We start from the raw sequence: 13,372 nt of genomic DNA, 5'->3' as shown, positions 1-13,372 counted from the left end.
TGGAAAGTCCTCATCTAAGTCACATAGCCAAACACAGTGTGCATAACAACACACAAACACTTATTGTCTTATCATTCCGCTTCCACTGAGCATCGCCAGAAAAGCCTTGACATTATCCTCTAGAATACCTTAATAAACTTTTGAATTCACTTTTCCATCTAAGATGGTATGGTCCAAGAGTACCTGAAGTAGTAATTTGAGATTATTGTTTTCAATGGAGTTTTAACCAGTTTTTCTGCCAGCACTTGAAAGTTTAAAAGGTGTGTTAAACAAAGAAATGAAAGATGATAGTTGTTTTGTGTTATTAGCTTCAGCACATTGCGTTTGTCTTCATTGTCTCTTTGAACAATTGGCTAACGCTAAACAGAGTGGGCTAAATCACCACTTTAACAAAAAACACCCAACAAACTGTCCATCGTGTGGCATAGTTGTGCTTGTCCTCCTGTGGACAGTGGAGCACCCTGTAAGGGTAACTGATTTGGTGTCTTTTCACTGTTGGAAACAGGCCGTACCAGCCTTGGGGTACGACAGTGTGACCACTGATGGACCTGCTACATATTTCTTGGCCACATAAATTGTGTGGTACCCAAAACACAGATAGTGTAACTTTTATTGTGCCAAGGCCGGATTACCATCTGGACAAAGTGGATGACTGCGGCAGTGCCCCAGACATTCAGGTACCCAAAGGGGCATGTCGTTGCCGAAAATTTGATTCATTCATTAATATAAACTTAAACAAAAAATGCTTTATGGCAGCTCGTGTGTCAGTAGCTAAATATGCAGCTCTGTGTTGAAATGTACTTTTAATCTGGTTAACATTTAATATTAAATTCAATTAGCATTTATCCTGCAACCCAGTTAATGAATGTAAACTTCTGGAAACTTTGTCACTAGTATGGTAAGATATCATCCTCATTTACTTCTTTTAAATTTAAAGAGCTTTTATCGTCAACGTTCTCCATATGTGGCTGAATATCTCATCTCATTTGTTACAAAATCTCGACCATCAGTATCCAGCTGAAATTAAACTGTGTCAGTCAAGGGGCAGCACAGTGGTGGAGAGGTTAGTCCTGCTACACAGCTATAAGGTCACTGGTTCGAATCCTGGCTGGCTGTGGCCTTTTTGTGTGGAGTTTGCATGTTCTCCCCTTGCTTGTGTGGGTTTCCCCCAGGTACTCTGGTTTCCTCCCCCAGTCCAAAGACATGCACTTTAGGTTAATAAGTGAAAGTAAATTGCCTGTAAGAGTAAATGGTTGTCTGTCGGGGGTGGGCCCTACCTCTAACCCTATGACTGCTGGGATAGCTATCGTAGGGTGATTGATAACCGAAAGTTGATCATGTCTTAAAGGGACTAGACCGTTAAAGCAGACACGTCATTACAAGACTCCACCACTAGATGTCCTTAAAGTCCTACCAATACATAGCGACGGTGACAGGAGACTGTGTTCAAGAGCTGTCGGAAAGATCATTATCTTGACCACGGAGGAGTCAATAAAGTGTTAACTAGTGGTGAGGACAATAAGGAAGTTTTCTGGACTGTTACTGAGAAGTCGTTCTAGGAATAGGGAAGAGGAACAGAATCTATGTAAAAAGTCATTCAATGATTGCACTCTAGCAGGTTCTTATTGCAGTGGACCCACGCTGTTGGCTACGACAACTTTTTAAATTGTTATCACGATTAGGCATCATTAAATCATAACAGTAAAAAAAGAAAACAACACAATGTCACTGAAGCCAGTATTTAGGCTACTTGAACAGCAGTTAAACATAAGGTTTCTAGCACAGTTTCACATGACAAGTGTGTATTATGTATGTCTCATAAGCATCGGGAAGTAAATGTCCCTGTGAGATGCCACTGCTGCCCAGGAAATAGACCCGCCATTTTCCTACAGAACTTAAGTCCATTTAAACGATGCTTTAAAACCCAGCAAGGGGAGGCGCTGTGAAAAACTGGCGTTATTTCAGCGTGGGAAATAAAGAAAGCGAGCTCGAGAACAGCACCAAGTTAACCGCAATGACGCCGGAAATCATACGTTTTGACTCCAACATAATACCGTATTTGCATAGTTGCCAGAGTTTCAGTGCGGTACAAAGTGGAATATACAACTTGATCCCCATTTGTTGGCGTTCCTGGTTTACAGTTCGTACGATATACACTACATTAACTGCAGTACCAGTGGGATACATCTGGTTGCAATGACAATAGTTCCTTAAGCACTTAGATTAGTAAAAACAAACTTGCTCAGTCTCAGGCTGAAATGTATTTTCTAGAATGTACAGTATGGAAGCTCAAGTTATACTGTATCTGATAACTTATTTTTTCTCTTTGGATTGAAAAAGACGCGGATCCTTTGTATCCTTGCGCTTCTTTAGGTTGTGTTTTTGTTTGTTTGTTTGTTTGTTTGATGTTGTCAATGTAGCTTTTATTGTGAAAATATTATCCGGACGTAGTCTCTATTTGTATTCGTGCGTCCAGCCAAGGTGCGAAAGATTTGTACTGAAAGGGGAGAAGAGTCTGTAGAGGTGAGCGATCGATTAAGACTGGGTGTGTATGTTTCACTAATGAATTATGTATAGTTTTACAGCAGGTTCATTCAGTGTTATTGGGTAAAACCAATTATTCACAGTTAACTAACTAGTTCAGTAACATTAGCCAGCTAGTTAGCCAGCCAATAAGCGAAACGTAACGCTGTCTCTCACTCTTGTCTTCCTCTGTCTCTCATTCTTGTCGTCAGTCAGGTGGCACAGAACCTTTGAACACCGACACCTTTCATAATAACACGTCTATTCCTCTAGATTTGGAAAGGTTTCTGTAAAGGTGACCACTTACTTGAGCGATACAAGATGTCTGGACAGAGCATAACAGACAGGATAACCGCTGCACAGCACAGTGTTACCGGGTCGGCAATTTCCAAAACTGTGTGCAAGGCGACCACTCATGAAATAATGGGGCCAAAGAAGAAACATTTGGATTGTAAGTATTACTTATATTGATAATCGTTATAGCTGTATATCTGTTGATAAGTAAAGTAACATCGGAATCTGAATGCTATATCTGCGGCTATGAGGCCTGCTTAGCTACGTTTATGTAACGCTAATAGGAACTAATGTAACTAATGTACATTTAACTTAGTCATACTGTGGTAACTTACCCTTCTTCTAAAATAAAATACGAGTTTCTCTGGTGATTCGGTAAAGTTACATTGAAATTATCTATTTTATCTTAGACAGTAAATTGACAAATTTGATAACGGATGGGCAGCTGTGGCTCAGGGCTATCCCCCGGATCCCAGTTTACTGAATGAATAACAATAATAATAATAATAATAATAATAATAATAGAACATCTTTTTAATAACATCCCAAAACGCTCCATTTGTGGAAAGTTATGTTAAGACATAATGTTACATTTTTTTTAATCGATTAACTAACATTACATTCGCATGGCAGGTTGTATAGACTTGGCCATTACCGTTATTTTACGCTACATGCTTTAATTCCAATAGGAAGCTGTACTTGGTTATCGTTAGCGTCTATACAAATAAATAAGGGCAGGCATGAGTAAATTTGCTTACGTTAGCTAAATTAAAGAGTGTAATTTTTTTGCAGCCTATAAATATATTTTTTTATAAGCAACTACCAATATTCTACTATTTAATTTGAAATGGTAGCTGGCTGAGGCATAATGTAGCTTTTGCTCAATTATTGAAGGCTTTGAAGTGTTAAATTATTTTAAATAGTTTTAGGCATGTTGTTGCAACATATATGTGATGTGCGTTTTTGTTTGGACTACAAGTGTCTGCTAGGTTAATTCAGTAGAATTCTTGTGCCTGTTGAGCAGCTTGTTGTTTTTAGGAAGTGGTTGTGGGGATTTGGACTTAAACATACAACACAAGCAAATTTAATATTCAGCAAGACAGACTACATTAATGTTTCTCGTGTTTGATGCTGACCTAAGTTTAGCTTTGCTGTTAGTAATAAATTGAAATATACATCTGAAAATAGCAGTCATTCTCTTTTAGTGCCAATTGAGAAGATTGATTTCAGATAGCAGACACAGCCTCTTCATTAATGTTTAGGCCGATCAACAGCATGTTTGGGTCACGTTGGAGTCTCTGTGTTTTCACATGATTCCATGGTGCTGTTAGAGCCATCCAAATGAATTGGATTGTGTGTAGTATTTTCCCTGTTTATATTTGCAGATGGAATAACATTTACAGTGTATTTAATAGTATTATATCCCAGCAAATAATTGACACAAGCCAGTGAGGTGTGACAGTGGAAGAGCATCCACTAACCAGTTTTATGTCTCTTTAGGCAGCTAAACTGTTACATCGGTATATTATAAAAAATCAGCATATGATACCAAAATAATAATGATAATAATAATAATAATGGCTGCAAACCATTTTCATGCAAAACATTTAGGGAGGAATTACAAATAATTTAGACAATATTTACGAGGATCTTTGTTTTCGGAATGAAGAAACAAGTCACCCAGTGGAGTGGCGAGATCATGCAACAAGAATTTTATATAGAAGGCCTTTTTAATGATTGCAAGAAGAAAATGCTGTTTATTTGAGGATATAATATGAAGTATTGTTTTGAAGATGGAAGGCACCTACCAAAATGAGCAACAGCATTATATGGCAAAATGGGTTTGAGGGGGTTTCTGTCTGTAGTGCATATCCAGTGGTGTCGGAAATCTCCTCTTGCACTGCACACTTTTGAAGTCTCTGCCTTCTATTTTGAATATTAAGGATGACTATAATCTTTTGATTTCCTGCGTTATTGGACCACATAGCTGTATAACTGGTTCTGAGACCATAAATTGATGCTTAGGTATGTTTTGGATTCATTTTTGTTTGTCATCTGCTCTTTGCTCTCTTGACTTTGAAATACACTTTTTTTTTTGCCAGTTACTGTTTTGTTAATTTTTCTTTTAGTTTATACAGTTTTCATAGGCCCACAATGTGGACAACGATGTAGTGCTTCTCGTTCTGCGCTTGTGTGAGAGGAAAAGCGAAAGACTTGGGACCACGTATATACAAACTGTAAACAAAGTAGTGTTAGCCTACCATTTCACTTTCTAATTTTACTAGGCTGACGGATGCTCCCCAACAGCCCAACACTGGCCGACTGCAGACCATTGGCTTGATGTATAACAGCCCTGATAATATTAATGACTGGTTCCATGATGACAGTTGCTATTTTCACGTATTGGCACTTTGGTCTTGCAGGTATTAGTGAACAGTTGAATCATATTTTTAATTTGTTTTCCCTCTAAGTTGATTTTCTTAAGAGCCAACTATGTTTGATCCTGGACTACATCTATCAGCCTTGCCAGCAAAATAAGGTACATCAGGCACCAGAACTTGGCATTACTTTGATTACTTTAAACAGTATACACCTACTATGCAAATGACTATTTGATTAGCAGTAATATGGATATTGCTGTATGTGCCCTTAGCACAGCTCTTGTATGTTGGTGGAATCAACTTCTATTTGCCCCCTGGTTTACGCTAATAGATCATATTTGATGTTGAAGAATGTGAGGTTTTCCTTCATTTCCTTCACCCTTCAGACAAGGTCATGTCCCTCTGACCTCTGGTGATATGTGGAGCTACTGAACTGAAGCATCCCCTTGAGGTAGAGCCCCACACTTTACTAAGAATCAGACTCAGGTTACTGCATTTAAAGAATTACTTAAGGGTGGACTTGTGTTTGCTTTTTACCTCACAAGCCACATATAACTCTGATGTGTCTAGCTGCTATCCATGTGCTGCTATGGCCTGGAAAGTTGAGGAGATTTGGCTTTCTACAAGGATTCTGCTGAGCTTGTTTTTGGCTGTAGCTCACATTTTTTAACACTGTCATGCTAGATAAACTAACAAAATAATAATGACAATGTGGTGTTACCAGGCAGGGAAAAGTAAAGGGTGATGTAATTAACCTCTTCTGCCAGCTGTAGCTTATTGACTGGAATATTTCTTTAAAGTAAGTAGGACAATTAGCATGAAGTGTGTTCATACATGAGTGTATATAACTACAAATTTTGGGAAATGTGCCCTTTGTAGCCCCCCATTGAAGGTATGGAATGGCCTTTGTTGAGGGTTGATGTTAAAGACAGTTAGTTGGCAACATTTTCTATTCTTGTCAATTGATATTACGTAAACCTTTTTACACACCACATTTAAACTGTTCAAAGGTCTGTAAAGACACAAGGAATATATAAAGTCAGCATGGACTGTGGACCTTTGTCACTTAGTTAGTTACTTTGACTCAAGAACAATTCCCAAACGACTTGTGAGCATATAGTATGAATGGGCCCTACCCATTATTAATTAATATTAAAGTCACTTGTTGTTCATGTTCACCCAACATTGTGGTTAGTTGGTTTGTCTGCCGTATTCAGAGAATTAATAGTTATTTCCACGTCACAATTCAGTGAAGTTACACTGATCATAGAGATCCAGAATATAGTATGGCAATGCCTGGCATGACATACTAGTGTTACTTTATTACTCATGCAACAGACCAGTGACTTGAGAGAAATAGCCTTAGAGTTAACATGCGCCGTTAACATTCTCAACGGTCAAAGGCTGGTGTTTGGTTTTTTTATTACAGGTGTACACAACATTTGCATAATTTCCTATTTTAACATGCTGACTTTTGGTGAACAGTGCACTTACTCATATGCATGGGGTTTATTTGTGTATATTTGTCTTGCGTTAGGGTGCGGTAACAAGTGTGTTTTTAGCTACCTAAACACAGGTTAAAGTTACAAGAGTTAAATGTTTTTGCCGTCACTGTGTGATTCAAATCATTTTGGGATGAGAATGTGGTAATAATATATTTTCCTCTTCCACCTTTGGTGGATCTATTTGGTCATTGTTTGCTACAGTTTCTGGTTTATGAGGTCATTGAGTGAGGTCCTTATTTTCCACTGACAGTCTCACCCACACCCAAGGCCTACATGCAAATCCTAATGAAATGGAACTATGGTGCTTTGAAAGATCTCATTCATGTCTCACCTGTTTTGAGTTTGATGGGAAGATTGTGGTGTTGGTATGGTTCTCAGTTGCATTTATCCTTTCCCCACTGGAAGTGTATATCATGTGAGACAAGCTTACATGGCTGTCTGTGACTGAGAATTGTTGTTGTGTTAAACTACTGTCTGAGTCTAGGTTTACTGATTTGCAGTAATTTAGGACGTAAACACATAAACAAGGTTAAATGTGCAAAATGTGCTGAGAATGACACAGTGGAATGTTTCAAGCAAAACATTTTAAAGGCCTTTCAATTATGCATTTTGAAAATTTGGTACTTTAATCATTTTTAGTAAAACACTGTTTTATGCTGAAACTGTGGCTGTTTAATATAACCCAAATCTCATACATTGATAAAGGTATGCAGGTTATAACACTTTTAACAAGCACATTTTCTGTACCTGCAATGAATGAATAGTATCAATTAGAACCTTTTGATTTAATATTTTTGTGTAGCACTTAATGCTATATGTAGGTTCCCAAAGTCCTCCCGTTCAGAATTACACTGTGTCAACTTCACGTTTCTCTGTCAACTTCAGGTTTCTCCATATTTGTTTGTGGTGTTAGAATGCCTGCGTTCATGCTATGTGAAGTGACATCCAGCTGAAGAAATAATTTTTAAAAAGATTATGATTTGCAGCACAACAAAATTAGCGATTTGAAGTAGCAGACTTATTTGTGTTGCTACCCAATATCATAATAATTCAGGTACTGCAAACTTGTCAGGATATCAATTAAAGAGAATGGAGCTTTCATTTAAGCAATTGCTATTATTAAGAACTTGAGTTGGTTATATTTCTACACAAATTTTATTTCCCCTTGTTGGTGCAGTTAGGGAAAAAAAAACACTGGTCATTTTTAAAATTAATGGTATTTTCAAGTGTCCCTATGCAGGCACTAAAACTAACAATGAATTCCTTTTACACTCATTTAGTCTATGTCAGTCTGCAGCCTGGATTATCTTCATCTTCATCTGTGTCTTAATCCTCTGTTATCCAGAAAGCATTAAAAACATCAGCCACTCTGCGAGGTGTTTGTTGATTCCACAATGCATGGTGAAGAAATTCTTAACAAATATTCCCCCAAATGCTCCAAATCACCGTAATTCCACTGGGTGAATGAAATTATCCATCTGCAATTGACTTTCTAACTTCAGACTACTGTAAAAAGTCATGACAAATCTGAGAATTTTACAACGTGTGAAAAATTATTTCACCATGTGTTTTAGAGAGCAGAGCTTTACAATAAAAAGCGTAATCTCCTCAGACCTCCCTGGCCTGAGCAAAGAATAATGGACAAATAAATGCATATTAAATTGTACTTTCCTGAAAAAAACTGCCCTTTGCAGCAATGACTACCTGACAACTCTGTAGCATTCTACTGATCAGTTTTTGCAGATAATCAGGTGGGATTTCCTTCCAGGCCTCCTGCAGAACTTCCTAAAGGTCTGCTTTGCGGAACTCTACAGTCCATCTTCCCCCACACCAGCTCAGTGAGATTTAGATCTGGTGACTATGATGCCAAGCCATCATTAAGAATATGTTTCTGAGATGAATCAGTCCACAAGACCTTGTTCCAGTCCTTCAAAGTCTAACTTTGTGTATCTTGGCCCACTGCAAACTTTTCTAACGATTTGCCAGCCTTAGAGTTTTTTTTTTGGGTGGTGGGGAACTCATGAGACTAGCTGACCTGAGTCTCCCACAGTGTCTGTGTACACTGTTTCTCTCTTGTTTTATTAAACAATGCACCTAATTCAGGAGCAGTGAGGTGTGTGTTTCTCCTGGGCAGATGTGCATTTTGGCCTTGCACTGTGTCCTCCAGTTCTAGCATGTTTCTCGAGACGTGGTGGCATAGTGGACACCTTTTGTATCTCATAGAGAATAACCTTTCTTTCTCATGACAAGTATAGACTGGTGAGTTTGATTTGCACAAAAATTTCTGGAAAAACTGATCGGCAAAATGCTTTGGATTTGTCACGCAGTAAGTGCTGAAAGTAAAGTTTAACATACAAATTCATTTTGACCATTATTCTGTGCTCAAATATGCTTTTGTCTTTTACATTGAATAAAACTAGCAAAAGGTGACAGAAATACAAAGGTGTGTAGGTGTTTCCAAACCTTTTCTTGTCATTGCACGTGTTGATCTGTACATGGTTCATTTCAACCTTATTGACCGACACACTTAATATACAAGTCACCCTCCCAGAGGCCCCTCCACATGCTGAAGTCAGTGCTGCACAAGGAGCATGTGAGTGTAGTGGCATCAAGTGACAGCCCTTAAAAGGAATACCGACACCCTGTCCACCAGCTGAGCTGAATGGAGGCCACTAAGACTCTGAAAGGTCTGAGAGATTTCAATTCAATTCAACTTTATTTATATAGCACCAATTGACAACAAAGTCATCTCAAGGCACTTCACAGAACAAAGTCAAGGCAATAAAGATGTATAGAGAGAATTCCCCCTGGAGCAAGCCCTAGGCAATAGTGGAGAGGAAAATCCCCCTTTATTTACTATAAGATTTAATAGCCCAAGTCAGGCAACCTAACATGACACCTGTTTTTGTAGTAAAGGTGAAGTTGCCTGGTTCTTGGAAGTCACCGCTTTGGCAATCCTGTGTAGTTTATTACTATTATTTATTGTTGTTGTTGTTGTTGTTATCATTATTATACTTTTTTGTGACTAAAAATTCTTCTAAAGAAAACAAAAACTGGAGCTTTTGATCTCCTTGTATACACCTTTAGATGGTATGCTGCTAACTCTCATAATGGAACCTCTGAAAGTATTTCAGTCTTGTGCTAACATGGGCATAGTTACATGCACTCCATGCGTGCTTTAGCCCTCATAAGATTCAGAATAACTGCATCATAAGGGTACTGACATTTCCTGAAACAGGAAGCGATCCTCAAGTTGTGAAAGTGCACCTCAGATTTCCATGCATAAACAGCCAACAGGAAGTAATTACATAACCCAGCCCATTTATAGATTAGAGTGGATCTGAGCTGATAAAATGTAAGATTGGCTCAGATATTTTTTTACTCATTTCCTGGCAATTTAGTTGCTGATTACAGGATTCCACTGGAATGTGGAATCACCCCAGACATGCTCTGATTGTGTTATGTTAAGACTCCACAAGGTTTATGATGGTTTATGACACTTTAGCTACAACACTGAAATCGTAAAGACAATTTCTCTTTATTGTGTTGCCTTTTCAGTCAGGCTATTTAAAAGACCATTTTAAATATATTAAAGTTCAGGGGAAAAAAGGCTGCCTGTTTCCCTTTCATTCATTCATTTATTTATTTATTGATGATGATTCACGTCACACAGCTGAGTCATGTGATTATGACGTGCGTCAGGAAGGGCATCCGACGTAAAAACTGTGCCAAATCAACATGCGGACAATGATCTGCTGTTGCAACCCTGAACTCATAGAATAAGCCAAAAGGACAAAAAAACAAAAAACAAAATCATGCTACCCATTTTGGAATTACTACATTGACACAAACCTTCCAAGATCCAGTGGATCCTATCTTACAACCACCGGCTTTGTTTTACTTTATAAAACATGTTCTTCGCTGACATTGCCACCCAAAAATCATTTAAGCCCATCTCAAGTAAAGTCACTTTTAGTTACTGTATACAGCCCAATACAACAAATGAAACATTTATTTCAAAAGACTTTGCAAAACAGTAAAGCAAACAACAGCCTCTACTCTTAAAATCGTAATTCAAATAAGTAATAACTTTTAGAAACTACTATGCAAAATTAAGCGAGCTCTAGCTTGAGGCTTGGACTTAGTCATCTCTGACCTGCTTTCCCTCTCCCTGCCAGTACAACTTTGCTTTACTCTCTACACATTTTAAAGTCTGCACAGTTTTTTAGATAGTTATTATTTAGAAATGTAAACTAATTAAAATGCTTCAAACCCTATAAATCAATCAAACATTTTTGCCCTTTCCTGATCACAAAGGCGAGCCACACTCAAAAATGGCTCTGCAATGCTGTTAGTGGTGTTCAATGATTCTGTGTCACAGAAGGCTTTGGCATCACCTCTCCACCTTAAGAGGTTTTAAAATAAAACATATGTTAAAACAATTCTTAGGGGAACAATGAAAGTAACATCAAGGACAGCAAGAGAAGATGAATCTCCTGATCAATGAGATGTTAGCAACATAATGTTAGTCAATGTGCTACAATTGTTTATTACCCCTTTATTTCCCTCTTTTAATGTAGTTAGTTTTATTCTAGCTTGGCATGTTAATTACAATTATTTTTTTTATATCTATGTCTTTATTAGATTTTTCTTTCTGTCTTAAACATAGCTAAATGTCCCCATGCTGATGCTGATCACTCTGTCTACAGTAAACCCAGCAAGTTAATGAATCTCCATTGTACTTAAATATGGTATTAGTGAACAATTAACTCATGCTTATTCACCATCACATAGCAACTGCCATTTATGTGCACATTACTACATAGCTTTTATAATTTCAAAGTCTGAAGACTAATTTGGACATAACATTATGACTGTTCTGTCATTACATTATAATTAAGTATCCTCTTACTCAACATGGTAGTATAAAATCCTTTATACCAGTTGGCAGAAATGAAATTTGAAGTTTTAAATGGCCCGTCCACAACAAAAATGTGTGGTCAAGTTGTTCAGCAGTGTGCTGCTCAGCAAAAATGTATGCAGGCCATTCCAGCCCACACATTGCCCAGGGTTCTAAAAGCTTATTGTTACAGATAATTTATTGAAATTATAGTTGCATGCTTTTTAATGTTGTCGCCAACACATGAAAGACAGTGGGGTAAAAAAATACATTTTGTGTATTAGGTTAATTTAGGGAAGTGAGGGTGTTTCCAATAAATTTTACATAACATTTCTTTCACATGTTCCTAGAATTTCAAAAGATGACTCAACCCAGTTAATTCCCCTTAGCACCAGAGACAAAGGAAAAAGACAAGTTACAGGTCTCTAACCAAACTAACTGATTCAAAGTAGGGCTCTTCTTTCTTTTGGGGAATTTACTCTTACACGTTTTCAGCAGAACAGATCACAAGTCATATAACAACATTCACACAGGTAAAGTGCATCCAGAAAGTATTCCCAGTGCTTAACTTTTTCCACATTTTGTTATGTTACAGCCTTATTCTAAAATGGATCAAATTCATTATTTTCTTCAAAATTCTACAAAAAAAAAAATATATATATATATATATATATATATATATATATATATATATATATATATATATCGTGTGTGACAACATGAAACAAGTTTGTGATGTGAAAAAATGAAATGAAAAAAATCACAACCCTAAGTATTCACCACTTTTGCTTAATACTTTGTTGAAGCACCTTTAGCACCAATTACAGCCTCAAGTCTTTTGGAGTATGATGCTACAAGCTTAGCACATTGATACAAATTTAAGGATAAGGGCATCTCGTCATTGTTATGATGGATTCAGCTTTGATTTAAATGGTAAATGGTCTGCACTTATATAGCACATTTCTACCTATTCCTACTCAAAGCCCAAGTATTTACATCTATTCCGCTTTGGCATAGAACCACAATTAGTAGTCTGTGTTGAGATCCAGTCCTATGCTACCCACTGTTTTTGGATTTTGGAACCCATCCCTAATTACCAATGGTAATTGGGTCAGTATGCATGATGCACTGACAGGTATCTTCCGAGATGAGAAAGTAAGGGAATGTGATTGTAGATGATGATTGTAGATGTAACAGTTTGACCTTTTCTGTCTGTTGGTAAGAGGTCCCTTGAAGTTTGCTCCTCAAATCTATGACATGCTTCAGAGTACAATCACTTCTCCATGATGAGCGCAAGCTGCAGGCTTTTATGATCACCAGTGGAGAAAGTGGCTGGAGAGTTTTTGCTCCAGACAGCCGTGTCAGTTGTATCTGGAAAACCTTTTGTTGTCACATGGCTGGCCTAAAAAAAAAAAAAGCATAAAGCCTTTTGTGTGGCTTTCAGTAAACACTGAGGAGGATTTATAGACCACCCATGTAAACAGGCCTCAGTGAGCAGCCTCCTGCAGTTCTATATTAACCTAAACAAGAAACGGCTTTCCTTGATGTGGCTGTCTAGTGTTTGGCAGTGGGAAAGTTTTAAAAGTTATGTGTACAGTATATTGCTTAAGTTACCACTGTCATCCTTTAATCAGTTTTTGATACTCTTTGCCAATTTTTGTTGAACCTACAGTAAAACCACAGCCAATAAAACACATGTACAAAAAGCAGTAATGATTGAAAAGTTAACTCGGTGTTACATTGTCTGTTGGCATTTAAACAAGTCTATA

The 13,372-nt window shown here is 37.5% G+C and overlaps 1 protein-coding gene across 25 annotated transcripts in view; it reads left to right on the top strand.

Moving 5' to 3' along the window:
- The first annotated feature begins 2,383 nt into the window (after positions 1 to 2,383).
- Positions 2,384 to 13,372, top strand: part of picalma (phosphatidylinositol binding clathrin assembly protein a) — a 42,818-nt gene continuing 31,829 nt past the window's right edge. For 8 of the 25 annotated variants that reach the window (XM_067494067.1, XM_067494065.1, XM_067494064.1 and 5 more), the window contains exons 1-2: positions 2,385 to 2,523; positions 2,736 to 2,974. In XM_067494067.1, coding sequence (XP_067350168.1) covers positions 2,845 to 2,974 — 130 coding nt within the window. In that variant the 5' untranslated portion in view covers positions 2,385 to 2,523; positions 2,736 to 2,844. Of the gene's footprint in view, positions 2,546 to 2,735; positions 2,975 to 13,372 lie in introns of all 25 variants that reach the window. The other 17 variants (XM_067494054.1, XM_067494058.1, XM_067494059.1 and 14 more) reach the window with 7 other exon arrangements.

The sequence above is a fragment of the Channa argus genome, chromosome 24 (genome assembly GCF_033026475.1).
Source record: "Channa argus isolate prfri chromosome 24, Channa argus male v1.0, whole genome shotgun sequence".
Taxonomy (NCBI): domain Eukaryota; kingdom Metazoa; phylum Chordata; class Actinopteri; order Anabantiformes; family Channidae; genus Channa; species Channa argus.
This window is presented reverse-complemented; position numbering and strand designations above follow the sequence as displayed.